General features: G+C 36.2%; 1 protein-coding gene across 1 annotated transcript in view; it reads right to left on the bottom strand.

Moving 5' to 3' along the window:
* Positions 1 to 25,932, bottom strand: part of LOC150076806 (phospholipid-transporting ATPase ABCA3-like) — a 354,775-nt gene that overhangs the window by 99,402 nt on the left and 229,441 nt on the right. Inside the window, exons 15-16 of the mRNA XM_090385684.1 lie at positions 13,091 to 13,179; positions 6,395 to 7,029 (exon numbers count right to left, since the gene is read on the bottom strand). Of these exons, the coding sequence (XP_090241810.1) occupies positions 6,395 to 7,029; positions 13,091 to 13,179 (724 nt within the window). The remainder of the gene's footprint in view (positions 1 to 6,394; positions 7,030 to 13,090; positions 13,180 to 25,932) is intronic.

The raw sequence follows: 25,932 nt of genomic DNA on the forward strand, positions 1-25,932 counted from the left end.
GCTGTCAGCTTCAACTACCCATTGAGGTAATTTATTTCATTGCATGGCTAAAAGAAAAGTTCCTACAATCCATAAATTGAATTATGTTCCCTAGTATTTATAAGTGAAAATGTCACCCTTATTCAATTTACTATCCCCTCTCAAATCATCATCATCATCATCAGCCATTTTCAATCCACTGCAGGATGAAGGCCTCTCCAGCAACTTTCCAGTTCCTTCTGTTTTGAGCACTGGCCATCCATTTACTACCCAAAAACTCATGAATTTCATCTATCCATCTCCGCCTTTGTCTTCCAGGTTTTCTTCTAGCTCCTCTTGGGTACCATTCTGTTATTTTCTTAGTCCATCTGTCATCATGTCTTCGAGCTATGTGTCCTGCCCAAGACCATTTTAGTTCTTTAGTTTTGATAAGAATGTCCTTTACTTGAGTTTGCTGCCTAATCCATGTGTTTCTCTTCTTATCTAACAGTCTGATTCCCAATATGATTCGTTCCATTCTTCGCTGTGTAGTTCTCAGCTTCTCTTCCATTCTTTTGGTGAGTGCCCAAGTTTCACTTCCATAAGTCATGGTGGGGAGTATACATTGATTCATTATTTTACGTTTCAGACAAACTGGGATATTGCTCTTCAGTATGTGACTATATTTCCTGAATGCTATCCATCCAAAATTTATTCTTCTCTTGACTTCCAGCCATTTATCATTATTACAGCTAATAACTTGTCCCAGATAAGTATATGACTCCACGTTTTCAATTACTGCTCCTTCAATCATTATTTCCCTTTCTGTGGCATACTTGTTCATCATTACTTTTGTTTTAGCCATATTCATCTTTAGTCCAAAATCCTTACTAACTGTGCATAACTGATTAAGATTTTCCTCTAATTCTTTGGGATCGTGGCTTATGACCACAATGTCATCTGCCAATCGTAAATGGTTTAGGTACTCTCCGTTCACATTGACTCCTTTCTGCGACCAGTCTAATCTTCTGAAAGCTTCCTCAAGGGCAGCAGTAAACAGCTTCGGAGATATTGTGTCTCCCTGTCGAACTCCTTTCTCGATTTTAAATTTGCTACTGTCTTTGTCTAGTCTAATAAAGGATGTAGCACTCTCATATATTTTCTTCAAAATCATAATATATGGAGTATCTATGCCTTGTCTTTCCAGTGCCCGAAACATTGCCTTATGCTGTATGGAGTCAAATGCCTTTTCATAATCCACAAATGCCAGGCATAATGGTGTTTTATATTCATTTGCTTTCTCCATTAGCTGTGATATTACGTGAAGGTGATCCATAGTTGAGAATCCTGTCCTAAAGCCAGCTTGCTCTTTCGGTTGATTCTCATCAAGTATTCTTTCTAATCTGTTAGTAATGACCCTTGTGAACAACTTGTAGATATGGGATAACAAGCTAATTGGTCTATAATTTCCAATTTCTGATTTATCTCCTTTCTTATGCAGCAAAACTATGATTGCATTATTCCACTGCTTAGGCATCACACCTTTTCTAATGCACTTTGTGAAGAGCCTTGCCAGTTTTTGCGTTATGTCTCTTCCTCCCAATTTTAACAACTCTACAGTAACTTCATCTTCCCCCGGGGCTTTCCGATTCTTCATTTTCTTCAATGCATGTTCTACCTCATCAGGAAGAATATCGGGTATGTCGTATGTGTTGCTACTTTGCAATCCATCTTCCCCACTGCTGGTATCATTCCCTCGCTCCTTGTATAATTCTCTATAGTAGTCTTCTGCTATTTCAATTATGCCTTCTCTGCTGTTTATAAGTACATCATCGCTATTCTTCAGTTTCAGTATCATTTGTCTTTCTGTATTACTGCTCATGGCTGCTGATTTAAATCCTTTGTTTTCCCTTAATGCTTGTTCTACTTTTCTTGTGTTAAATCTTCTTATGTCCTCTCTGAGTCCCTTTCTAATGGCTTTACATAACTCAGTATACTCAATTTTCTCCCTGTCAGTGTTTTTCTTGCTCTTCATTTGTCGTCTTTGGTTCATCATGACAAGTGTTTCTTGACTAATTTTTTCTTCTTTGGATTTCTGTTTCCCTATAGGTTTCTTGGGCTTTATCACTTTCAGAAAGTTGTAATATTCCTCGTCAATATTTTGGTCCTGAGCAGTCTGCAGAAGCTCAAACTTGTTCTTAAGTTCCAGTACATACTGCTTTTTCTCCTCCTCTGTTATCTCAAAGACCTTTGTATTATTTACTCGAGTCAGTTTTTTCCTTTCCTTTCCTACATCTATATCAAGTGTACATCTTACCATTCTGTGATCACTTCCAACATTTACCTTATTCAGGACGGTAACATCATTCACAATATATCTTCTGTTAGTGAGGATGAAGTCGATTTCATTAGTTGTTAATCCATTTGGACTCTTCCATGTCCACTTTCTGTTCACCCTTTTCTTGAAAAAAGTGTTCATTACTGACATTCCTTGAGATTCTGCAAATTTCACAAGTCTTTCACCTCTTTTATTTCTTTCACCAATTCCAAAATTTCCTATAGTTCCTCTTTCTGCGCTGTTTTGCTTTTTCCAACCTTAGCATTGAAGTCCCCCATAATAATAGTGTAGTGGGTTTTCTGCTCATCTAGAAGACTCTCAATTTCAGTGTACATTTCTTCAACCTCTTCATCATCATAACATAACACACATCATAACATCTCAAATCATAACAGACCCCAATAAGATACCCCACCTAATTAGGTGCCTAATTACCCACTTCTGTAGCTCACATATTCAGTCTTTCCTTGCACAGGTGCTCTTTTGGCAATTTTTCAAGCAAATCACCCATCTTTACCTTTTTTTTTAGGTGTGAGCTTCCTACTTGGACACAGTATTCCATGTGCAGTCTCACTATTATTAATTGCCTTATGCAGTAGAATTATGCCATCCCTATCTCTGCAAGCAAATGTTCAATAACTCATACAAACCTCACCATCTGTTTTCACTGCAGGGAAAACTTCACACTTACCTGAATCAAATGCTCATATATCTCCCCCCCCCATTCCCTTGCTGTACTGTCTAACTCAATAACTTCTAATATATAAGCAATCTGGGGTTATTATTACCGTGCACTGTTGCAGCATTAAAACATAGCTACCACTTTTCTAACTATCCTTAAAGCCTATCCAAGTCATTATGATAGCGTGCTGCTTAGCATTAGTCATTAACCACTCCTCATCTTAATATCATCTTTAAATTTTGTTATCACCCTTTGTAATCCTCAATGTCATTTAAGAAAATCAGAAACAATGGTTCCAGTATTAAACTGTTAGGGATCCCACTTTTAACACTGGCACCCAATCTGAAAAGTAAATATTAATCATGATCACCTGCCTCTTGTTCTGAAGTCATTCTGCAATCCACCTATATATTCTGCAAGATATCTATTCCTTTCCTCGGTTGAGTTACTGCTTTAAACATTTCGATGTCAATGTTTTGCTCAGATCGTGTCAGTGAAATTATTCTTGTAGGGATGAAATCCTTTATTCCACACCCCACTTTAAAATCTTGTCCTTTATCTAAACCTTGGTTTTCCAATAAATGTGCTGAGGCTGTTCAAGATAAGAATATTGCACATCGCAATTGGCTTGCATCCAAATTCCTGGGGTTTTTTTTTTTTTTTTTTGCTTACACCAAAGCTCGCAACAATTGTAAATTATTAATCAGTCCAAACTAGATTATGAACAGACTAAGAGCAGAAAACTTGCTTCTTGTCCAAATGGTAGTCAAACATTCTGGTCTCTTGCCAGAGCTATGGGCCACAACTTTTTCCCACCTCTGTTAAAGGTGCCTCCGTAGCCAGGTGGGCAGGAGCAGCAGTGCATAGCACACGCTTCTTGATTAAAGCTTAAAGCGGGGTTTGAGCCCATGACCACCAAATACGGAAGATGTGGAAAGGTCAGGGAATGACCAACGCATATCCCAGAGCAAATGGCCTTAGTTGCTAATGCTCCTAAAAACCAAAATAACAATAACTTATTTTTATTTGGTTTTTAGAGGCATTAGCAACTAAGGCCATATTGCTCCGGGATATGCGGTGGTCATTCCCTGACCTTTCCGCATCCTCCGTATTTGGTGGTGAGGGGCTCGAACCCCGGTCTAATCAAGAAGCGTGTGCTACGCACTGCTGCTCCTTCCCACCTGGCTATGGAGGCGCCAATAACAATAACAACCTCTGTTAAAACTGGATGGTTCTACTGACACCTCAGCTAAAGATAAAGTCAACCTGCTAACATCCTACTTTTCTTCTAATTTTTGTACTGATCATCTTGGTAAACCACCTCCTACCATTCCCAGTACACTGTCTTCTGTCAAAAGGATGTCAGAAGAATTTTTATGCCAAGAAAGCACTAGGTCCTGATGGTATTTCTCCACTGGTTCTCAAAACCTCATGAGTTTAATACTGTTCTGTGTCCCCCTTTTACACTTTCTTTTCCACTAGAGTTTTTCCTTCTGCTTGGAAATTTGCTCATATCCAGCCAGTTCCTAAAATGAATGAAAAATTCTTCCTGTTCAATTATCATCTCACTGAACTTCAACTTTTTCTAAAGTAATGGAGAAATCCATTAAGTACCAACTCCTAAACTATCTAGAAACCTTCCATCTGATCAATGAATCCCCAAGTATGGATTCCATCACTGTGAATCCAATGGTGTATACTGGCTTATGTTACCCATCTATGGACCAATTCAATGGAAAAGTTTGGTGAAACTCAAATAGTTGTTCTTGACATTTCAAAGGCTTTTGATCATGTTTGGCATAAAGATCTTCTAAATAAGTTTCCATCTTATGGTTTGCCAACTGTTTTTTGTAACTGGGTACAGTTTCTCTCTGACTGCTCACTGCAGGCAATGGTTGATGGTTGTCTTATAACTTCTCCTGTAATGCTGGTGTTCCCCAAGGTTCAATTCTTTCTCCCACTTTTCTCTTCTTGTATATTAATGACCTTCTTCCAGTGACCAGAAATCCTACCTATAGTTTTGGTGATGATGGCACATTGCATTCCACCTTCCAGTTTGAGAAACCATGCTCTCAACAAACAGCTTCAACTGCTCCAATTTCAACTATCAATTCCTTAAATGCTGATCTCCAGGTAATTCTACAGCAGGGCAAAGATAACTTAGTTAATTCAATCATTCTAAAATTCAGTCCTGTCTTATATCTCACAAAAATCCTTCTAATTCTGCTGTTATGCTTATCAGATTTCTAGACAAGATCACATATCTCCATTAGGGATTACTCTGACATCTAATCTCTCTTGGCATAAGCCAATCACAAGTATTGCTTCCTCTGCATATAAAAAACTGTGCTTTCTCTTTTGCTCTCAGCTACACCCTCTCTACAAAATTATCCTTGATACCATCATGTTCTAGATTATACAGTAACCTCTTCAGTAGGACAGAATGAGATGCTTTGCTAAAATCCAAATAATGTCAAAATTATTTCCAACATTCAACTCATGAGAAACTCTTTCAAAATAGTTAATCATATTACTTGACCAAGATTTATTCTTTAAAAAACCGTGATGAGTTTCCTTCACAATACAGCTTCTATATAGATTCCTTCTTTGACATTTTTAATAAATTCTTCATGAAATTGCTCTGCACTGAAGTTAGACTGACCTTTCTGTAGTTGTTTGCTTTGCTCTTAGAACCAGCTTTATGGATTGGCAATACTTGGCACTTCTCCAATCTAAAGGAACTACCCCTGAGTTCAATGGTGCCCTCATAATTAATCTTAATGGTTTGATGCACTCTTGCAGCCTCCCCCTATAGAATCTTATCCCCTGATATCAACATGTTCAATTTATATAGTAACATCATGTGCAGGACAGAATCACATATTTTGCTAAAGTCCAAATAAGCAATGTTAAAATTATTTCCTACATCCAACTCATGAATGACTCTAATCTCAAAACAGCTAACCACATTAACCTGATGGAGAAGAGAGGTTTAGCTAAGTAGATATTCAAAGCGACAATGTGTGGTAACAGTCTGAAGGAGATTAAGAGAGAGAGAGAGAGAGAAAGTGAACTGATGTTATCAAGAAAACATTAAAGGAAAGAGAACTTGTTAAGGCAAGGTCTAAAGATCTAATGGGGAAATAAGAAGAATGGAGTAAAATAGTAAACAGAAGGTTGATAATCCTGAAGGACTGATTTTTACTATAATAGAAACCTGTACATATATTCGGTTTAACAGACTTGGATGATGATGAAAACATGCTCTCTTAAAGCTTGAAAAAGTTTCCAAAACATTAGTATTGAGAAGTATTTTTAACAAGAATATATATCATAAGAATAGCACTAATTGATTAATCATTATTACAAGTAGCATTTTTATAACTTTTAATAAGTAAATGAATAAATACCATTACCTGATCTTTATTTGTTCGTGGAAATGGATGGTTTGTAGCACGTATTTGAGAAGTATTCCTGTAGCATTTCAGAATGGCATTATCCATGGCTGATAAAGAAATGGCTGGGGTATGCAAAGCTTGATCATTGAAAAGGCCCAGGAACTCAGATGTATTAGATGAGGCATTATAGTTGAAACTAGCACCAATCATAAAATGAAGGTTGTAATTCCCAATATCTTTTTCACCTTGCTTAATTAAGTAAGTTATAATATCAGTATCTGTTGCATTCACAAAATCAGGTTTATCTTCAGGAAGTAGTTGTGAAATATAATGTTTAGCTGTTTCATGTATAAATTCTTTTCCAGAGGTATCTTTGTCAAGAGTATATGTTACACGAGTTCCACGAAATGGTTTTAAGTTCAACTCCAAAGGAGGAGCATTCACATTTTGTGGTAATGTTTTGAGTATAACTAAACAAAGTATCAAAAATAATGGTGGTAACATAACCTGTGATAGAGTCAAAATTCTGTTTCTCAAGGTGTATAGTATTCGTTTTAATAGCAATGCCCACAACTGTTGAAAAAACAAAAATAAATTCTTGTTCCGTATTTCTGCTACATGTATTCCAACACAGGCACCTTCGAAAGCTGATCCTGCAAATATAAAACAAATCCAATAATAAAAAAATGTAAAAAAATGTAATGACAAGAGTCAAAAATAATTAGAGTAGAGTAAAAGTCCTTTTATTCAATTTCCTTGGGATCTGAACTTAATTGGACAACAGAAGTTAGATAATCAGTGAACCAATGCAGAAAACCCTACTTTATATAATTTTTATTCTTTTTATTCTGTTATTGGATTTTATTTTTCAAATTTCATAGCCATATATGCAAATAATATGTACAATAATAAAATGCTGAATTTATATAAAATGTGTGTTTTGATCAACATCAGATATTTATAGGTATAGTTGTATAGTCATTAATCATGCCTGAGAGGGGTAAAGTAAGGGAGAACAGCATGAGTGCTGTTCCCACGATTAAACAAGAATCATGTTTTCTGGTTTCTGTTAAGCCACGTTTTCTGGCCTCTGAATGACAGGAGCCAACATTCTTCCTACTAGCTCTTTATCAGAAACAGTTCTCTAAGGTGCTTGCAACATTAATTGATTCACAATTTTCCCTACTGGTCAAAAATTGAGAATAAAAATTTATAAATTTAAGAATAAATATTATTCACTATCATTACATCCTGTGCGGCAGACTTATTATTAATCTGCATAAAATTAATAAGATCTTCAAATGCCACCTTAATCCAATTTAAAATTGTATTAAAGGTTTATTTCCTTCATTTTTGTGATCTTCCCCAATTACCTTATTACAAGGATGCGAAGACATGGCAATAACCTTTTTATCTGTGCAATTCTCTATTGTTGGTAATCAGATACATTCTAACCAGCAATAACTATCATTCTAAATGTCAGTGGTATTGCAGTAAATGTCTGAATATTAACTCAATGCAAACAATGAGAAAATATTCAGACATTGAATGCAATACCACTGACATCTTTTACTAATTCTACAAGTTCTTGTTTTAACGGTTTATTTCATCAATTTTTCTAAAAATTCTTTCATTTCTTCTTCATTATTTCCATACACTTAAATGCACTGGAGAGCAACAATAATATTAAAATTCTTTTAAAGCATCAATTATAACTACCTCATAAATGTCTTTTCTGTAAAGATATTTCATATTTTTAACACTGTTCAGTTCACTAGATGAATGTGAAAAGAAAACAGAAAAAAATATATTCCCATTGATCAAATCATCAAAAGGAGAGTGTTCACAACTGTTTTTTAATAACAGTACTGCCATTCTATATTTGGGCATTCTGTTTTTCCATATATAGTAGGAGTAGTCATGGCATGTGATGCAAGAAAGCAAGCATATGAGCTTATGAAGCATCAGCCAAATAAAAAAAAATTCACACAACCATTCCCTCTAAATGTTTGTCCTGTTCCTCCTTAAATTTATTTAACCCATCAACTTGCACAATGACAGATGGAAGTTTGTTCCAGCAATTAACCACCCGCTGGCTAAAGGCAAATTTCCACACATCTATTCTACATTTATGCCCCCTTAGGTTCGTAATCTGAACAAGAGGAAGAATCCCATCAGAATTCAGCGTGCTCAATCCATTCGAAAACTTATACACCTCAATCAGATCACCCCACAGGTGCCTAGTCTCCAGCCACTGCAATTTGCAGAATTTAAGCCTCTCTTGGTAAGAGGATCCCTTCATTCCCCTCACCAATCTTGTTGCCCTTCTCTGTACACACTCAAGAAAATCTACACCCTTCCTAAAATGAGGCCTACAGACCTGTATGCAGTACTCAAAGCGTGACCTGACCATTGCCTTATACAGAGGGACAATCACCTCCTTTTCCCTGCTAGCAAAATTCCTGTATATCATTGACTGCTCTTGCAGCCTGTCTGCACTGTTCAGAAAACTTCATATCTGACTGCACAATTACTCCCAGGTCTTTTTCATTTTCTACCACCCTAAGTGTAGTACCATACAGTTGGTACGTTCCTCTGGGGTTACTTTACCCATATGTAGTACTTTGCATTTGTCAATGTTAAACTTCAGTTGCCACTTGTCAGCCCATCTTCCCAAATTTTCTAGATCCTGTTGCAGTAGCACACTGCCATTACTGTCATTAACAACCATGCCAACCTTTGTATCATCTGCAAACTTCGACACTAAGCCTGATATACCTTCATCAATATCATTGATAAATATACAAAACAACAGTGGACCCAACATTGAACCCTGTGGGACATGAAGAGTACACGAAGAGCAGCGCCCATTGATTACCACCCTCTGTCTTCTCCCATTCAACCATCCTTTTATCCATTGTAGCAACTTACCCTTAATACCATTCTGCTCCAATTTGTACATTAGTCTTCCATGTGCAACAGTGTCAAAAGCGTTCCTGAAATCCAAGTATATGATATCAAAATTATTTTTTGCATTTTTACTGTAAGTTGCAAAATAATTATTTTGCACAATTCAGTTCAAGAAAGCAGCTCTTCCTCTGTCTAGCTTTCTGAATATACAAAATTTTACTTCAGTAGATTTAGGAATAATTTGTTTTTTAATGAAGCTATTAGAAAAAAATAATCAGTCTTTCCCCATACAGTTTGCCCTTTTACTGATCTTGCCAAGTAAGCTGACCCCTCTATGGACCCTTTCAAGAAGCTCAATATTTTTTTTATTTTTTTTTTTTTTTAGGGTTTTTTTTTTTTTTTTTTTTGGTTTGGTAGTTGTTGGCGCATCGGCTTCTGTGGCCACAGTGCACCTCCCAAGGTTTTTGCAGTACTTTGATCCAAGCCCGAGGCGGGAATCGAACCCGCGACCTTTGGGTTGCCAGGCAGGCACTTTACCCACCTGGCTAGCCCGGTCGGCTTTTTTAGATGGGATCTCCATACTTGGACACAATATTCGAAATGCAGTCTTACAATTGTCTTATACAGTGGGATTATGACCTCCCTATCTCTACAGGATACCAGTCAATAAATCATCAATAGGACACCATGCGTATTCTTGGCTGCCTGTTTACACTGCTCGGGAATTCATAATTGCCCATATCATAAATCCCACATCTTTCTTCTACTATTTTTAATTCATGTCTCCATGTATAAGATCTTACATTTTGCTCAATTAAAACACAGCTATCACTTTTCTGACTATACTTAAGGATGTGTTGCTTAAACATCATTGTTGTTGAGAAAGGAGGCGGAAGCCTCCGAAAGCTTCAGTCAATGTTTTATCGCTTTTATCTTTATTGTATTTTAAATATTTTATTTATTTATATTTTATTGTATATTAAATTTTCATCGTATATTTATTTTGTAAATCAGTCTTTTGCATATATCATTTTACAGTGTAGTATCGTTTGGTACATTTTAGTTTCTAGTATTAAACCATTATAATTAAACGGTTGGTGTATTTGTTTTAAATTCTGGATACTTTTCTGACCATTCTTGAAACCTGTCCAACTCATCCTGAAGGTGTGCTGCTTGGCACTGACCATTAAAGACTCTCCCATTCTTTACCTCATCTGCAAATTTTGACATCACACCCTTTATCCCGTCATCAAAACTTGTTTATGAAAATCAGAAACAACAGTGGTCCAAGAACCAATTATCAGGGAACTCCACTTCTGACATCACACCAATCTGAAGAATAATCATTGATCACAACCTTCTGCATTCTACCCTGCAATCCATCTTAGAATCTTTCCAGTAATTCCAACATGTTTCAACTTGCACGGTAGCCTCTCCTGAGGGACCGAGTCAAATGCTTTGCTAAAATCAAAATAAACTAATGTTGACATTGTTCCCTACATCCAGCTCATGAATAACTGTCAAAATAGTTTAAGTTAGTTACATATTTTTTTCCCTTAAACAAAAAAAAAAAAAAATTTATTTTATCCTTCAGAATGCCATTTATTTATAAATATCCCCTAGATTGCACTCTTAATCATTGCCCCTAAGATTTTCCCCTACCACTGAAGTCAGACTAACTAGTCTATAGCTACCAACTTCACCTTAATGTATTGGTTAATGTATCATCTTAATGTATATATTGGCACTTCTCCAATCCAAAGGAATGGCATGATAATAAGAAAACAGGTTTAAGCTTTTAAGTATGCACTTTGTTATCACTAGGAGTCAAACATTCATTAATAGCATGATAATCTATGTGGACTCTCAAATAACATGCTTTACCCATAAGTACCCAGATGGTACTTATGGATGTTCCACAATAACATTATTTACTGCAATTTCATTATTACTACATAGTTGAATTTTTAGAACAAACCAAAGTTTGTGTGTTAGGCATCATTATTATAATAAATCATAATGTGAAATCCTTCCCATTAACATTTAATTTCCTATTACACTTCAAAAAGTAACACTTCCCCATTAAAAGTTTATGTTACTTATTTTCATTTGAGTACCAGTACATATATGGTACTCTTTCAAAGTTAGCTGACCTCTCACTGTTGGGCAGATAGGTACACATAGGTACAGGAACTGGCAACAGAGTTGACTTATTTACACAATATGAGAAATGCCAAAAGGTGTGCCTTTTAAACTAATAAAATTATAGGGCAAAAGGCCTCAAACTATAGAAAATTTTAAATATGACTTAATTAATGGAATTGAATCATTAATACAGTTAAATTTGAAGACAAACTGAAGTTTGTACATAGGCACCATTATTATAACATCTTATATTGTGAAATCCATCACAAGTTCTTCTTTTTCTTATACTCTGAATAAGTATAATATATATAATATAATATAAGTATAATAAGCAATAATAGCATAATGTACTTCCATACCAAATTCCATTTCCTTGTATCACTGGTGATGCAAACTTGCACTTTTTACATTGCCTTAATTTTTTACATTTTCAACTGGTGCATTATTATGTCAAAATTTGCATATAACGTAAAGATTAGCAGAGTTCTTAATGATCAGTGTCAAGCAGCGCTCCTTCAGGATGACTTGAATAGACTTCAAAGATGGTCATAGAAGTGGTAGCTATGTTTTAATGCTACTAAATGCAAGGTCTTACTTGGGGAATAGCAACCCACAAATAAATTTTACAGTACAAGCAGATATGAAGTTTTCTAAACAGTGTAAACAGGCAGCCAGGAAAGTCCATGGTGTCCTAGCAATGATTTATCGAATACTATCCTGTAAAGATTGGGAGGTCCATTGTATAAGGCAATTGTAAGATCACATTTAGAATACTGTGTATAAGTATGGAGACTTCATCTGGAGAGAGAGAGAGAGAATATCAAGCTTCGTGAAAGGGTATCCAAAGACAGGCTACTTGCATGGAGAAATCGGCGGAAAGACGAACGTATGAGGAAAGACTTCACTTACGTGGGCTACAACAAAAGCGCAGCAACCAGACCCCTCAGAGGTGATCTGACTGAGGTTTAGAAGGCCCTGAGACAGATAAGCAAAATATATGAAGGTGGAATACTCTCTGCTATAAACAGTTCCAGAACTAGGTGTCATAAATTCAAATTACAGGGCTTGAGGTTTAGTTTAGATTATAGGAAGTTCTCTTTTAGCCAGTGAGTCATTGACTGCTGGAACAAGTTGCCCTCGCAGGTAGTTGAGGCTGACAGTTTGAATAAATTCAAAGGTCAACTTGCCTGTGTGAGGAGAGAAGCATATAATTTGTGTTTTCTTTGTAATGCTGTAATAACTGAAGTTAAAATTTTCATTGGTATCAGAAGCAAATGTTCTAACATAAAAATGATAATATCCATTTTAATCTTCAAGATACTTTAGAGAATGTGTGGTATGATTTTGCAGCCTTGATCATTAAAAAGTATTTTTATCAATATAATATAAGAAGAGAACTTTTCATTAAAGAAATTTCATTAAAGATTAAAGAACTTCTCATTAAAGATTGATATACTGTTCATTAAAGATTGATATACTTTTAATTAAAGTATATCAAAAATGTAAATCGTCACAATTTTAGTACCAGTGGAATTAGATTTTCATTTTAATGCCAGTGCACTAAAATGCAAAACGTCACTTTATAAAAGCAAACAGAAATAGCATAATGCTTCAAGAACTCAAGCATAAATGCTAATATGATAAAAGAATTACACTTACCATCAATTCTCACAGCAGTAACATTCTGGAGATTATGATCCCTTGGAACTGCCTGAATGCTAATAGCATGTCTAGCATATTCACCAACTCTACAAAAGACACACAAATTTATAAATTTTTGAAAACATTATGCAATAGTTAATGTAATGTTAGTCAGATAATGTCCATCTGAAAACAATGTACAGTGAACATTATACTGTACAGAATCTAAAAAATGATGTCAGTATATTATTTTAGGAATAAATCACATTTCATTTTAATTATCTTCATTACACATTTTAAACCTGAGATTTTAAATCATAAGCAAAAATGATGTGCATAAGTTTATTTAGAATATGAAACAAAAAAAAAAATTATACACTTAAGAGTATTCAAGAAAAATGTGTGAAAAAGCAACTAGCACACAGTTTGGGATAATTTGTGTGTGTGCACACAGAAAAGATTCACAAATTAAAAAGAAAAAAGTTGCCAATAATGGTAACTTTTTTTTAACACTTTCCACTAGTGGTGTTTAGTTGGCCTCGGGAATATGATACATAGAGTTATCGATTAGTCAATGGAATGTGCAGAAGATGGTGGTGGTAGTAGAGGCATGTGATGCAAGAAAGCAAGTTTATGTAGTATCAGCAAAAAAAAAAAAAAAAACTCACACATTCATTTGCTATATAAGCTATCAACTTTTACAACAGATGGAAGTTTATTCTAGCAAACAACTACCTGCTGGCTAAATGCAAATTTCCACACATCTATTTTACAACTGTCTTTCCTCAATTTGAATTTATGCCCTCTCAGGTGATTATTCTGAGCAAGAGGAAGAATCCCACCAGAATTGAGCCTGCTCAATTCTGGTGGGATTCTTCACCCATTCAAGGCCTTATACACCTCAATCAGATCACCATGCAAGTGCCTAGTCTCTAGATGCTGTAATTTGCAGAACTGAAGATTTTCTTGGTAAGAGCACCCTTTTTGTTCCCCTCACCAATCTTACTGCCCTTCTCTATACCCATTCCAGCAGCTCTACATACTTCCTAAAATAGGGCCTCCAGACCATGCAGTATTCAAGGCATGGCCTGACCATTGCCTTATACAAAAGGATAACCACCTCCTCCTTTTCCCTACTAGCAAATTTCTGTATATCATTGACAATATCCCATGACCTGCTCTGGCCACCTGTCTGCACTGTTCAGAAAACTTCATATCTGACTGCACAATTACTCTCAGGTCTTTTTCATTTTATACCACCCTAAGTGTAGTGGCACCTCTGTAACCAGGTGGGAAGGAGCAGCAGTGCGTAGCACATGCTTCTTGATTAGACCGGGGGTTCGAGCCTGTCACCACCAAATACGGAGGATGCGGAAAGGTCAGGGAATGACCACCACATATCCCGGAGCAATATGGCTTTAGTTGCTAATGCTCCTTAAAAAAAAAAAAAAAAAAAAAAAAACCTAAGTGTAGTACCACACAGTTGATACATTTCTCTGGGGTTACTTCTACCTATATGTAGTACTTTGCATTTGTCAATGTTAAACTTCAGTTGCCACTTCTCAGCCCATCTACCAACTTTTCTAGATCCTGTTGCAGCAGCACATTGCCATTAACATCCTGCCAACCTTTGTATCATCTGCAAACTTCGACGTTAAGCCTGATATACCTTCATCAAAATCATTGATAAATATACAAAACAAGTGGGCCTAACACCGAACTCTGGGGGACTCCACTAATAACATTAGTCCACGAAGATCACTGTCCATTGATTACCACTCTCTGTCTTCTCCCACTCAACCATCCTTTTATCCATTGTAGCAACTTGCCCTTAATAACATACTGCTCCAATTTGTACAGTAGTCTTCCATATGCAAAAGCCTTCAAAAAATCCAAGCTTTCATGAAATCCAAGTATATCATATCAAAATTATGTTTTTCATTCAATTCCTTTGTAACCACATCAAATTTTCAGACAAGACTTTCCCTTAACAAACCCATTCTGTGTCTATATTATTACTGCAGTCTTGTCTAGATGATCCTGCTATACTTCTTTAACCAGTGACTCCACTATATTCCACAGAACAAAAGTTAAACTAACAGGTCTGTAATTACTCATGTCATAAATTATGGCAACAGAGAGTATCATTTTTAGATAAATAGCAGAATCTAATTTTATTATGATAGCAATGGTAGTAATCCAGCATTTTCATGTTGGAAATCAGAAAGTTAGTCACAAACAAACATAGATCCATAAATATTAAATGCACAACTAATTTAGATGGCAGTACATTTCATGGTGGCATAATGTGCTATTTTTTTACACTCTCATTTCAGTAAATAAATCTTGCATGTCAAATGATGACAACAATATTGCAGACTGTGCCAACAGTAGAGACAGTAATGGTGAGTGTTTTCTGGAACTTTCATGCAATTCTTCTTGTGCATTTTTAAAATCTTGGAAATACCATGAATGCTACACTGCATTACATACTTCTAAAAGAACTTAGGAGCTCAGTTTGCAAATAAAAAGCCTGGGCTATTGGGATTCTGCTTCTGTTGCATGATGAGGCTGCACACAGCACTTGCAACCCAATAAACCATTAATGATTTGGAGGTGTGGGAACCTCTTGATCATCCCCTCTACAGTTCTAACCTCATCCTTAGCAGGTTCCATTTGTTTAGTCCACTTAGCATTAGTAGAAGCACATGATGCAAGAAAGTTTATACAGCATCAGCCAAAAAAAACCCTTCCCATTTCACCCAATCATTCATTCCAAATGTTTGTCTAACTCTGCCTTGAATTTATTTGCTGTGAACTTAAATGGAAAACATTTTTCTGACAATGTGGAGGTTAAAAATAATATACATTGCTGGTTATGATCAGTTGTTAAAATGCATCAGTTGCTAATATACATCAGCAACCGATGCATTTTAATGCAGCTGTTCATCAGAAATTTTATAAAATTTATGCTTGCTTATTTTTTTCCTTACTTTAGGACTATGCTCCCCCCCATGTTAGTGGGGTTCATAACATGGTTTTTTTCCCAGAATTTTTTGTGAAATGTTACCATAGTCCAAATCAGTTCTGCAATATCAAGTGACATTCTGTATCAAATAAGACTGAAGCAAAACATTAACAACTGTTTGTGCCAATGATGAATATATTCTTTGTAGAGATGTAAATATACTCAAATGTGCAATTTGGTCTGCATAAATAAATGGAACACTTCTAGCACACATTGTAACAGTCTGAATTAAATTTCATTCATTCACTTTTTAATAAAATTTTGTTGAGATGTATTGTTGTTTGTTTGTTATTTGGTTTTTAGCCATATTTCTACGGGGATATGCGGTAGTCATTCCCTGACCTTTCCACATCCTCCGTTTTGGTGGTCACAGGCTCGAACATTAGCATTAGCATTGGCAGAGGCATATGATGCAAGAAAGCAAGCTTATTCAGCATCAGCCAAAAAAAAAAAAAAAAAAAAAACCCCACTCCCATTTCACCCCTCCGTTCGTTCGAAATACCTGTCCAGTTGAGCTTTAAATTTGTTTAGGCTATCAACTTCAACAACAAGTGATGGAAGTCGGTTCCACCAACCAACCACCCGCTGGCCAAAGGCAAATTTCCGCACATCTATCCGACATCCGTCCTTCCTCAATTTGAATTTATGCCCTCTGAGGTGATTATTCTGAGAAAGATGAAGAATCCCATTGGCATTGAGCATGCTCAAACCATTTAAAGCCTTATACACCTCTATCAGATCACCTCGCCGGTGCCTAGTCTCCAAACTCTGTAATTTGCAAAACTTAAGCCTTTCTTCGTAAGAGCAACCCTTTGTTCCATTTACTAATCTTGTTGCCCTTCTCTGTACCCGTTCCAGCAGCTCTACATCCTTCTTGAAATGAGGCCTCCAGACCTGTATACAGTACTCAAGATGTGGCCTTACCATTGCCTTATACAAGGGAATAATCACCTCCTTATCCCTGCTAGAAAAATTCCTGTATATCATTGACAAGACACCATGAGCTACTCTTGCAGCTCGTCTGCACTGCTCAGAGAACTTCATATCTGCCTGCACAATTACCCCCAGGTCCTTTTCATTCTCCACCACTGTCAGTGTAGTACCGCAGAGTTGATACGTTGCTCTGGGGTTACTGTTTCCCATATGCAGCACTTTACATTTGTCGATGTTAAACCTCATTTGCCACCTCTCAGCCCATCTGTTCAACCTTTCCAGATCCTGTTGCAGCAGCATAGCATCAGTATTGTCCTTAACGACCCTGCCAACCTTTGTATCATCTGCAAACTTGGACATTAAACTTGATATCCCATCATCAATATCATTCATAAACACCGAAAACAACAACGGACCCAACACTGAACCTTGAGGAACTCCACTAATAACATTAGTCCACGTTGAGCAGTGTCCATTGATTACCACTCTCTGTCTTCTGCCACTCAACCATCCCCTTATCCATAGCAGCAATTTGCCTCCAATGCCACACTGCTCCAATTTGTGCAGCAGTCTTCCATGTGCAACAGTATCAAAAGCCTTTCTAAGATCCAAATATATAATATCAAAGTTATTCCCTGCATCCAGTTCTTTTGTGACTACATCATAGTATCCAATCAAATTGGTCAGGCAAGACCTGCCCTTAACAAAACCATGCTGCGTCTGAGCTATAACTGAATTCTTGTCTAGATGATCCTGCAGTGCTTCTTTAACCAGTGCCTCCATTAATTTACCTGGAACAGAAGTTAAACTAACAGGTCTATAATTACTTGTGTCAGCCTTTGAACCTCCTTTGTGAATTGGGGTCACATTTGCACATCTCCAGTCCATAGGTACCTCCCCCGAGTCCAAGGAAGCTCTCATAATTATGGCTAAGGGTTTGCTTACTTCCTTTGCTGCCTCCTTTAACCCCGGTCTAATCAAGAAGCATGTGCTACACACTGCTGCTCCTGCTCACCTGGCTACGGAGGCGTGAAATGTATTTCAACTGGATTCTTACAAGTGGAAGTTACAGTCCAGGAAATTCATTGACACACCCTGTATGTTTTTTTTTTTTATTTATTTTCTGATTTTCACAATATTTTTCCACTCTATTTTAATCTTTTTACTCATTTTTGTCTCTTGTCTGCTTCTACAGTGCCATGCAACTTTATGTACCAGGTACACAACAATACCTTTTCAAACAGCATTCGTCAGATATGTAACAACAATGTGCTTTCAATGACTAGAAGTTGGAAAACTGTTTGTTGGAGCAAATAAGTAAATGTAATAATACAGAGACAAATTAATAATAGTATAAGCATATACAATTTCTTTTTTCGCTAATCAAATATTTTTCTCAAATATAAAGATTATAACACAGTTTGTACATCTCACTTCTTTTTGACATGTAACTAGTGATAAAATATACTTACTAATTTAACTATAGTACCATAGTTAATCTCCTCATTTATGTGAATAAATGAGGAGATAAAATATTCTACAAAGGCATGCTAGTTCATAAGGTTTTTATTTTGTCTTATGTCTGTTCAAATGTGTGTTACTACACAGCCAGATTTGCATATTATGTGGGAAGAAAAATCCAGAATAGCTCATGGGAGAGATCTTTTCAACTGAGGGTTCTTTAATTAGCCTTGATCGAAGAGACCTTTAAAACTACATCTATTCCCCAATAGGAATTGAACCCAGTCCTTTCTAAATGAGTGACATAAAAATAGGCAACAACCATGTACAGTATACTATATATTTGATTAATAAGTTCTATGATAATTTATCCTCCAAGATAGCTTATTTAGCCTGATACATTGTTGTCTGCCCTTGATTAGATAGGTCTGAATTCAGTTCTCATCTGTGACTAGAGGAATTCTTTAGATATCTTTAATTGGGGCTCTAATTAGCTGATCTCAGGAAGAGGGTGCAGGGTTTTCTCCCATGTTTTATTTTTGCAATGTCTCTTGCTTCCATATTCCTTGTTTCTGTAACTGCTACCAATCCAACTCTCCAGCTATTTCCCTTTTCCTCAATATTCTCATAGGCTTGCTCCCTGCCTCATCTAATTAAAGGGGAAGCAACCATACTAGTAAAGCCCCAGCTTCACATATCAAGGAAGAATACTGTGATACTGCCTTGAAGTGATCATGGCTTCCTCGTAGCCAAGAGCATCACTGTTATATTTCTTCCTTCTCTTCCTCCACATACTTCAATGAACGTAATCTTTAAACATTATCTCTTATAAAGGCTAATCAATTAAAAGGGGTGCAATAAAAAAGAATACAAATTGAATGAACTCAAAAATGGTTTTATAGTAATCAACCACCCAATTGAATGCACTATTTACACAATTCTAAAAGTTTCTGAAAAGAGTCAGCAAAGGCATCCAAAGATATGATGTTTAGTTCAGTGGTTAAATTTTTCTTTATGTCCTCAAAATCCTGATAGCTCTTTCCTCCAAAGGCAGTTTTCACCTTGGGAAAGAGGAAGACGTCTGCTGGTGCTACATTGGGAGAATAGTGTGGAGAGTTGATCTAGTAGTAGTAGTAGTAGTAGTGGCATGTGATGCAAGAAAGCAAGTGTATGAGCTTATGCAGCATCAGCCAAAAAAAAAAAAAAAAATCACACCATTCCCTCCAAATGCCTGTCCAGTTCCTCCTTAAATTTATTCAACCTATCAACTTCCACAACGACAGATGGAAGTCTGTTCCAGCAATTAACCACCCGCTGGCTAAAGGCAAATTTCCGCACATCTATTCTACATCTGTCCTTTCTTAATTTGAATTTATGCCCCCTTAGGTTCGTAATCTGAACAAGTGGAAGGATCCCATCAGAATTCAGCGTGCTGAACCCATTCAAGGCCTTATACACCTCAATCAGATCACCGCGCAGGTGCCTAGTCTCCAGCCACTGCAATTTGCAGAACTTAAGCCTCTCTTGATAAGAGGATCCCTTCATTCCCCTCACCAATCTTGTTGCCCTTCTCTGTACATGCCATGTTTTGTCAGAAATGTATTCGCAACAAATACAGAATGGGCAGGTGTATTGTCATGCAACACGAACCAGCTCTCTCTCTCTCTCTCTCACTCTCAAAATTGCAGCCTCACCCAGGAAATGCACCTCAATAGTCTTTTGAACATCTATACATATGTAAAATCCAGCAATAACATTCCCCTTCAGCAGAAAGTCATTGCTGCATTCAGGTACAAATTCCTTGTAAATCATATCCAATTTATAGACAACCTAATCAGCTTTGTCTTGATACTGGACTTCTGTAAACAAAATTTTTTGGGCTTGGTGATGGGAAAGATTTTGGAAGCTTCACCAAAAAAAGATATGAACTCAGTTTTTGTTTTTCTAACCTGGCTGAATATTCTTTCATACCACTATGAGGAACTGTTAAATTGTTAAGCACGACCAGCAAGCGGACAGGTTAGTGCGACTGCATCATGTTTGTACGTAATGAACTACTGAAGTAGATAAATTGGCATTGTTTTAATTATATCTTGTATTGTGAAAACCTTCACCAGTTGCCATTATATTGCACTACCTCAAATAAGTAATGCTTCACCAATGGAGAAGACAAATGTCACTTATTCTTGGTGGATACCATCACCCAGACATCACTGTTTCAAGGCTCTTTGGTGGGTGAGTACCTGCCCACCGAAGAGAGGCCAACCTTTTAAGCTTGCTTTATTTATTCACAAATGTCTGATTACAATTAATTTTTGGGGCCCCAAAGCTGAAAAATACATCTATAACATGTTACCTTTTGCAGATTTTACAATTATGGAAAAATTTTGTGTACATCTTCTGAAATTATGTAATTTTTCTTTTAGCACCTTACAAAAAGACACTGTTGATTAACTTTGCACTAAACAACTGAAATGATCAAATATAACAGAGAACAACACTATTATCCCATGTTTCATTTTTTGGAATATAGACAAGCACATCTGACAGCCAATTCATTGATGAAACCAAGCAAAAATTTGCAAAATTAAAAAAAAAAAAAAAAAATCAGTTTTAATAATATAGCTTTATTTGTGCTTTCCCCTATGTTATTAAACATAGAAGAAGTGCACTGGGGAATGCAAAGTTCAGAAGTTGAGCAGAAGGTGACTTAGATCAGACATACCTGGTGATGTGTTCAGTTAGGAGCTTCTTGAACTGGTTTAGTGAAATGGCATTTTTGATATTTTTAAGAAGATTATTCCAGGGTTTTGCACCTCTATATTTTATATTTTTCTGACCTATGGCTTTTCTAAAAAGCAGAACCATCAGGTTTACTTAATTTCTTAAATTATATGATATTTCTTCTTCTTCTATTGTTATAAAAAAGGATCTGAAGAGAGGAGGTAAGTTCGGTGTTTTCAGAGTATTGCAGACAAAGGCTGCCTCAGCTTTCTGTAGCATTTGGTAGATGCTTAAGATTCTTGCTTCCTTATATCTCGAAGTCACTGATGCATTCCAGAGAAGGCCCAATATTGAACAAAGACATCAATTGACAATGGAATTGATCCTTTCAAGGTTTTCTTGCCAGGTAGTAGTATCCCATGAGATGATTCCATATGCAAGGTGAGGCTGTATTAAGGAAAGGAATATGAGTCTAAGAAGGGTTTGTTTGTTTGTTATTTGGTTTTTAGGAGCATTAGCAACTAAGGCCATATTGCTCCGGGATATGCGGTAGTCATTCCCTGACCTTTCCGCATCCTCCGTATTTGGTGGTGATGGGCTCGAACCCCGGTCTAATCAAGAAGCGTGTGCTATGCACTGCTGCTCCTTCCCACCTGGCTATGGAGGCGCCAAACTCTAAGAAGGGAAGGAGGCACTCAGGTGAGTATTTCTGCTAGTAACAAAGTCTTCTCTCATAAGGTGATCATTTGTTTATCCCAACTCAGCTAATCATCTAGCCAGATTCCTAGAAACTTAGTATCATTCACCCTTTCCAGTTGTTTTCCTTTGTATGTTATTTCAAAATCAATATTTAATGGTTTATTTTTCGTCCTAAACAGCATGTATTTAGATTTTTCTGGATTTAGTATTAGCTAATTCTTTTGAAGCTAACTATGCATCATAGAGAGCATAGAGAGCATGGAAGAGGTTTTGAATTGAAGCTGGTTAAGGTCTTCATCAGTGATCAGAATAGAAATGTCATCGGCATACACTACTAGGTGGGAAGATGGAAGAAGAGAGAAATTCATTAATGTGAAGAACAAATAGGACAGATCATATGCGATACACCTATAACCAAGTTGATTTGTTTATTTTCTAATCCTTTATTTAAAACAAAAAACAAGAAAAGAAAAAAAAACATAACTTTAACTTCTCAAATACAGAATACAGCCACTTCCTGACTTATGTAAGGGTTGCGTTCGATGAAACTCTACATAAATCGGCATTTCCCTAAATGCTTATTCAGCAAATTTGATTGAAGCAAAAAAGAAATGTTCGACAAACATGTAAATAGAATTATTTATTCAATTTTTTTTTTTTTATCTCATGTGCAGGAAAAATTACAAAAGTGTAGAAAATTACAAAAATTTCAAAATTATTAAAATTACTCTTTTTGTAGTTTTACTCTTTGCCAGAATTAACTCTCCAGCTGATAAGCACGTCGCTGCAGAAGTTGAGGGCTGTGGAGATTTAGAAAGGGTTTTTTCCAACACATCACACAATTTCTCTGCAGCTGCAGAATCGGCACTGATGACTTCACTGCATACTTTAATGTTTTGGAAACCAGAGTGATGCTTGAACCTATTAAACCACCTATTTCTTGCCACAAACTTGGCTTGGGGTTCGCTGTACTTATCCTTAATATCTGCATAAATACCTTTTGCTTTTGCTTGAATGGCCATTGGACTCAGGGGCACTTGCTTCTGAATCTGATTTTCCATCCATATTATTAATAGTTTTTCTATCTTCAATATAGCACCTGAATGCTGTTTTGTGATCACTGTTGATCTTAAATGCATTGATCCTTTAACATGTTCTTTTATACGCGCACTGTCCCTTAAAATAGTATTCCCTGTTGAAGCAGCGAGACCTAATTCCATGCAAAAGATGACAAACTTTGTCCTACTTCATACTTCTTAATTAATCATCTTCATTTCTAAATCAATTTTGTTTTGTTTCCTAGCACTACCAGCACTTGCACTTTCCGTTGGTGGCGCCTCCGTAGCCAGGTGGGAAGGAGCAGCAGTGCGTATCACATGCTTCTTGATTAGACCGTGGTTCGAGCCCGTCACCACCAAATACGGAGGAGGCGGAAAGGTCAGGGAATGACCACCGCATATCCCGGAGCAATATGGCCTTAGTTGCTAATGCTCCTAAAAAACCAAATAACTTTCCGTTGGTCCCTTTCTCTTCACCATTGTAATAAATAAATAGGAATGAAGAGACAATTCTGAAAATTTATTTATGTTTTTTATGATTGAAGATTTCAGTGAATTGGAACTCATTTCACCATAATATTGTAACATAAAAACCCACAGAATTCCAGTTATCGGTATTATTGCAAATGCAATAAAATCATGTTTAATACCCATTTATAATAGATTGCAATAACAGAAAAGCCCAATAAACCGGAAAGTGCAAATTGTTTTTATTGTTTTATGGTAGTGACGTCACCTCCAGATATGTGTTTTAGAAAAATATCACAACGGCGTTCAAAAATTGATTCTTATAATGGAACATGTGATAACAATGAAAGTGTAGTGCAATTTCTATTATAAAAATGACCTTTTATAGAGATAAATAGTTTAGTTATATAGCAAAAAATTTCAACTTCCAAGGGGTCATGAAAAAACGAATTACAAAAAAAAAAAAAAAAACAATGTGTTAGTGGGTTCACATTACGATATTTTCATGATACCTCGATACCAAAATAAGTTTCCACGATTTTTTGCACCGACTTATGTAAAGGCAAAAACTTATGTAAAGTCAAATTTCTGTAAGTCAAGTATTATTTAAGCCAGGGAGTGGCTGTATATGCCTTTAAATTCTATTCACAAATAGGAAAAGACTACAAATGTAAAAAAATCTTCAATATAAAGAACTTCAAAATAATAAGGGAATTTTTTAAAAAGAAAAATTAAAGCAAATCAGAAAACTTAATAATCAAATAATCAATAGAAATATGGGAAGAGGTACTGAATATATAGGGATAAACTTACTTGGGAGGAGAATTTCAAAGCATATAATGGATATAAACAATAAGTATGAAAAGCAGCAATCAGAGGCATTTTGATTCTGGTACTCCAATTCATCTCACAGGTGTTCAATGGAATTGAGGTCTGGGCACTGAGCTGCCAGTCAAACTTTTCTGATGTCACTGTCTCCCCAACCTAATAGTGTATGACTCTTGCTAAATAACATGTGATATCACTATCCACATTGTATGTACTATGTATACAGTATGTATGTACACTATACAATTGTCCAAAATATCCAAGGAGGTCATGAACTACATAGTTTCAGGTGTACCAACAACACAGCATGTTTGAACAGCTGAAACAGTGCCTATAACACTGTTTGCACCAAACTGCTGGTCAAACTGATAAGCTCTAACAGAAAGTGCTCTCTGGGAAATCTGTTGCAACATGTGAAGAGGCAAAAAAAGGCACCCATATCAAGAAAGAATTCGGTTATGTAACTTGCAGCATCTGAAAACTAGGCACTTGTGAGGAGACTTGAAGTATTTAAAACTTTAAATGGGTCAAGTAATATAATTAGGAAATGACTTTACATGGTGATTTTCCACGAAATGGTTCTCTCTAAATAACTTCTGTTATGCCATGTTTTTTTTTTTTTTTTTTTTTTTAAGTTAGTTTATTTAGCCTTATTGACTAAATGTACTATACAATTAGGCAATGCTTTTTTTGGGACGGTATGCAACGTTACGGCATACCGGCACCTTTACTAGTGACATGTGACACTTGGATGCAATGCACTTCGAAATTTGTAATATTTTGTAAATTTTTTTTCACATATTTACCTACTATTCAAATAAGCTAAAAATTATTTAACTAAATTTGCATTTTTTACTGTCTATTGTTAAGATATTTTCTATATAAAACTGTATAACCATTTTTATAATTCTAAATTACTCAGTCGGACCTCTGTTTAACGAAGTCCTTTTATAGCGAATTATTTTGAATTCCCCTTGGAAGTTACATTTAAAATAGTTTCCATTGAGCGAAGAAAATTTTCATATGGCAAACGGATTAGGAGAGAATTAACTCGGTACGCACTGTTCACATTTCTGGCCTTCAGACAATTTAGGCAGTTAGTGCTGCTGCACGAATTAAGAGAGCTAAAGCATTCTACAACTTAGTGGTACCTGGTAAAACCTATCAGACCACCTGTCCCACATATGGAGGAGTCATGCTAGTCAAGAGTGAGCATATCAAGGTGTATTCCCAAAGGGCTCTGACCCACCTTCTACTGCAGTGGTGTCCAACCTTTTCCCGTGCAGGGGCCATATTAAAAAAAATTCAGTTAGATTTCTTTAGTGTGCTACAATTTTCATATCGTGTTGCATGTAAAAGTAAAATTGAAAATATTCAAAAATTTTATGAGAAATCTCATTTAATGAGAAATTTTTTTTAATAATTAACAAAATTTAAAATGCTGTTTTAGTTCACTTTCGTCATGGCAAATAATCATCTGTTGATTCACAATCTCATATTGTGAATACCCTCACAATGAGTTACACTGATATTGCACTACCTTGAATAAGCAACACTTCACCAATGGAGAAGGCTACTGTTACTTATTCTCAGTAGATAATTGTTGGCTCCTCATCAGTGGGTGGGCAGGTACCCTGATGATGCAATGATGACAACCCAGT

This window comes from Mastigoproctus giganteus, chromosome 12 (genome assembly GCF_048544385.1).
Source record: "Mastigoproctus giganteus isolate SK-2022 chromosome 12, ASM4854438v1, whole genome shotgun sequence".
Classification (NCBI taxonomy): Eukaryota; Metazoa; Arthropoda; class Arachnida; order Uropygi; family Thelyphonidae; genus Mastigoproctus; species Mastigoproctus giganteus.